This window comes from Elephantulus edwardii, unplaced genomic scaffold, assembly GCF_000299155.1.
Source record: "Elephantulus edwardii isolate Elephantulus edwardi_28Jun2011 unplaced genomic scaffold, EleEdw1.0 scaffold00239, whole genome shotgun sequence".
Classification (NCBI taxonomy): Eukaryota; Metazoa; Chordata; class Mammalia; order Macroscelidea; family Macroscelididae; genus Elephantulus; species Elephantulus edwardii.
The window spans coordinates 1415424-1419895 of NW_006399989.1; the positions used below are offsets into that span (position 1 = coordinate 1415424).

Below are 4472 nucleotides of genomic sequence, written 5' to 3' on the forward strand. Positions count from 1 at the left end.
ATTAAATCAAGCTACTCCTTGGAGGCAAGGATTCTGGGGCTTCGTCTGACATACTTTGGACATGTTGCCAGGAGGGACGGGTCTTGGAGAGGGACATCATGCTTGGGAGGGTGGAGGAACAGCGCAGGAGGGTAAGACCCTCTGTGAGATGGATTGATTTGGTGACTGGGGTAATCGGGATGGATGTGTCAGAGGCAGTGCGGTTGGCGCACGATAGTGCAGGGTTTAGGGCTGTTGTGCATAGGGTCGCCATGAGTAGAAAACGACTCAACAGCACATAACAACAACAACAATAAAACTCTAGTTTTAGTCAGTGCCTATCTGGCATCACTTTTTATTTTACTTGCAGAATCATACACCACACCTGCAGTTTGAACCTGTGTGTCATTTATTCTGCCTGAACCTTGGGAAGCACTATAGAAAGCTCTTTGAAATCCACAGGTCTTGAAGATTTTTTCATTTTACATTGACCTCTAAAAGTTTGGGAACTAAATGTTATTCCTCGTTAACACAAAGATATCCTGGATAGACCTGAAAAGTAGTTTGCTACACTCAAATTAGAAGTTTATTCCTTTCATGAAACATTGATTTAACCCCTTGAGTTCCATGAAATCTTTATGATAGTTTATCATCTTAATAAACATTTTTTATGTAACTTTGTTCTCTTTCTCTAATGTTTGTTTCTGTTTTAAGAGCCTTAGGATACCAGCTGTTTATATGCTCAGCCCATCTCTATGTTTTTCTTATCTCAGTCCCAACATGGCCAACACAGTCAATGCTGCTCTGAAACCTTTGGAAACACTTTCCCGGATTGTAAACCAGCCAAGTAGCCTTTTTGGCAGCAAGAGTACTTCTAGCAAGAGCAAGTCTGAACAGGATGCCCAAGGAGCATCTCAGGACTCTAATAGCAACCAGCAGGATCCAGGTAGGGAAAGAGAACTACTAGACTAAAGACCTGGTGCGAAATGGAATTATTTGGTAGGCTTGAGATCATGACTGTTTTAGGTTGGTATTATTTCCCTGGGAACTTGCAGACCTTTCAAAGATCTGTCATAGTAGCACAGAATCCTACCCCAAAGCAATTTGTTAAAATTGTAATCTTGTTTGGGTTTCCACACACATGACCTTGTCTTTTCCTTTAACATCCATTCATTTATGAGAGCTTAAAAACTTGCCCAGGGGAGGGACCTTATTTTCTTTATCCTAGCCTCATTGTGCTTATTTTGCTGGTTGGTTGATTGTTTTAGGTGAGCCTGGGGAAGCAGAAGTGCAGGAGGAGGATCATGATGTCACTCACACAGAAGTAACAGATGGAGATATCATGGATGGGGAGGCTGAAACCGACTCGGTGGTTATCGCTGGGCAGCCTGAAGTGCTTAGTTCACAAGAGATGCAGGTAGGGAAGCAGCTTTCTCAGCATACCCTATTTACAGCATTGGGCCAAACTGCAGGTCATCTGGTGAGTTGAGCATTTTAGATCTTTCCCTCAATGCTGTCTACTTTGCAAAGAAGTATAGATGATATGCTTAGCAGGTTCTCAGTAAATGTGTTTGATTTGTGTTAGAGTGGAGCAGGGCCAGGATGACGTATACTGGTGTTGATCCCAATAACAAAGTGAATTGTTGAAATAAAAAAATTGGCGTCTTGGCCTAGATTTTTTTTATTTTCTTGGCTCTGGTCATTAATGAAAGCTCCTTAACATCATTTATCAACTCTAACTAGAGCATTAAATTACAATTTTCTAAAAACATTAAAAATGTATTATAATTTCTGGAGCCTGATAGCAATGAGTTAGAAATTTAGCCAGCAGTGCAAAACTGTTGGCTCTAAGAAGATTTGCATTTATTCCTAGGTAGTGTAAAAACTGGTTTTTATGTAACATCCACTATCCTAAAAATATATGTTCTCTTACGGGATTTTTTTTTTTTTTTAGGATTTCAGGTATTAGTACAATGATAGACTTGTGTGCATACATATTCTGTTTCTCTCCAGGTTGAGAATGAACTGGAGGACCTGATAGATGAGCTGCTTGAAAGGGATGGCGGATCTGGGAACAGTACAATTATAGGTGAGAGCCCCAGAAATGAGTATAGCGTCTTTGCTCTGGATTCCTGGGAGGAGAACCCTTTTTCTCATCATTTGCCTGCTCAGTTCTGCCTCAGGGCTCAGAGTACTGCTTGCTTAATGTTGAGATCTTACAGATGAGAAAGTCACAAGCCATCTACAGACTTTTGGTTGATCTGACATGTTGCTATGGTGGCTGTGACCGTCAGTTATAGATGATAAATCAGGTACATGGAAAAAGAGTATGTTTATTCATGGAAGCCTAGAGAAATCTGTAGGGTGAGAAAGCACTTCCCTTTCAGTTCTTCAATGAAATCCAGAGGCTTCTTGCCTCTGAATCTCAGTATCGTATAAAAAGAGTGATTTCTTCCCTAAGCTTAGCCTCTTGGCACCTCAAAGGGACATAGCAGTGGTTATCCTACCTTCTGTCACCTGGCTTTGTGTGTGTGTGTATGTTAAATCGATTGAGTAAATCAAACAATAAATGGAAGTAGACACTTATTCTTAAATTTTACAAAGAATTTTCATACCGAGTATCTCCATCAATTTCACAGTTAGAGGGAGTGGTAGGGCAGGTGTAATCATCCCATTTTACAGATGAGAAAACTGAGACTCAGACAAGTAAAGTGACTGGCCATGCTCACCTAGCTAGTTGGTAGCAGAGGATCCAGGTCTTCTTTCTCATTCAAAAAAAAGTAGATATCTGCTAGGTTTGCATAGCTACTTTAGACGCCGCCAATCTGGAAAGGGAAGTCCTCTGTTGTTCATTGAAGGCTCTGCTCTGTAACTTTCAGTGAGCAGAAGTGGAGAGGATGAATCACAAGAGGACGTGCTGATGGATGAAGCTCCTTCCAACCTCAGCCAAGCTTCCACCTTGCAGGCCAACCGAGAAGGTGAGAGTGTCGAGGCCAGAAAGGCCTCCCTTCTTGCCCTGCATGACTGACAGACACTTCAATAGGATTTTCCTGGAGGCAGCTGCCCAAATGTGCAAGATAAGGAAGCATCTGTCTGCATGCATTGACATACACCGTCCATTTTGTCTTAACCAATTTTTTTATTAACATGTTACTACTACTTGCCCAAAGTTTGTCTCTTACTTGGTTCACTTTCTTATAACCCATTTATTATCATTACTCCAAATTCTAGAGCTAGAAAGAAAACTTGGCCAGGTCCTAGAACATTGATCCTCAATCACTATCACTTTAGTGTTTATGCATTTATTGACAGTCAGGAAATCGAGACTGGCTCACTAAATCTATACCTTTCGTTAGATCTGGTTCTTCCTTCCTAAAGTCAAATAGCCAATCTCCTTCCCACTAAATCTGCTGGCCTACACAGTAGCCTATTTTCTAGCTTCTCAGTTTAGTCCTCCAATGTGCTCCCTTTGTTTTAGATTCCATGAATATTCTGGATCCTGAGGATGAAGAGGAGCACACTCAGGAAGAGGACAGCAGTGGCAGTAATGAGGATGAGGATGATAGTCAGGATGAAGAGGAGGAAGAGGAGGAAGATGAGGAAGATGACCAGGTGAGGGGAGACTATATGTGGGTTGGTTCAGACAACCTTTTTCTTGGGAAGACAACTGGACAAAACCAACAATGAGTTGCTAGCCATAATGCCTCCCTCCCTCATTTCCAAATGTGGTCATGACACCAGCCTTCAGAAAATCTTAACCTCCAGCAATTCTCCATCTCCTATTTTCCCCTTAAGGAGGATGATGAAGGTGAAGAGGGAGATGAAGACGATGATGACGATGGCTCTGAGATGGAATTGGATGAGGATTACCCTGACATGAACGCTTCTCCCTTGGTCCGATTTGAGCGCTTTGACCGGGAGGATGATCTCATCATTGAGTTTGACAACATGTTCTCCAGTGCTAGTAAGATACAGGGGCTTAACTGGGTTTTCTCTCTTGATTCTTAAACCCTTAAATAGGCTAAGACAAGCAGTGATCTAGACTAGCTATCTTTCTGATACTTAATAGCAAAATTCCTGGGGCAAGGGAAATCTGTTTCTCTTGGTAGTGTATATTAGAAGGAATAATGAGAACCTGCTTTTGTTTTCTCTACCTCATTAAGTGGGCAACCATTTTAAAGCCTAGACTATTTGAAGATATTCTTGATTTAAAAAGACACCCATATACACACTATAATGGCAGGAAAATAAATACTCATTTTGTCTATAGTACTGTATCTTGAGGGTTTGGAGTAGAATTGAACATATTCACTGTGTTCATAAAGAATGCATCTTTTTTTATTTATTTTTTTTTTTTAGAATGCATCTTTTTAAGGTGAGGGAATTAATTTCTTTCCTCATTCCCAATTAACATACTAGCATGTAGGTCTCTGCTAGCTTCTAGTTAGAGTATCTAGTTCTTTTTTTTTTTTCCCAGTGGGTTTTTATTTTAT

General features: G+C 40.8%; 1 protein-coding gene across 1 annotated transcript in view; it reads left to right on the forward strand.

Moving 5' to 3' along the window:
* Positions 1 to 4472, forward strand: part of HUWE1 (HECT, UBA and WWE domain containing 1, E3 ubiquitin protein ligase) — a 194809-nt gene that overhangs the window by 146099 nt on the left and 44238 nt on the right. Inside the window, exons 47-52 of the mRNA XM_006898884.1 lie at positions 753 to 925; positions 1248 to 1396; positions 1993 to 2068; positions 2859 to 2957; positions 3458 to 3591; positions 3775 to 3943. Of these exons, the coding sequence (XP_006898946.1) occupies positions 753 to 925; positions 1248 to 1396; positions 1993 to 2068; positions 2859 to 2957; positions 3458 to 3591; positions 3775 to 3943 (800 nt within the window). The remainder of the gene's footprint in view (positions 1 to 752; positions 926 to 1247; positions 1397 to 1992; positions 2069 to 2858; positions 2958 to 3457; positions 3592 to 3774; positions 3944 to 4472) is intronic.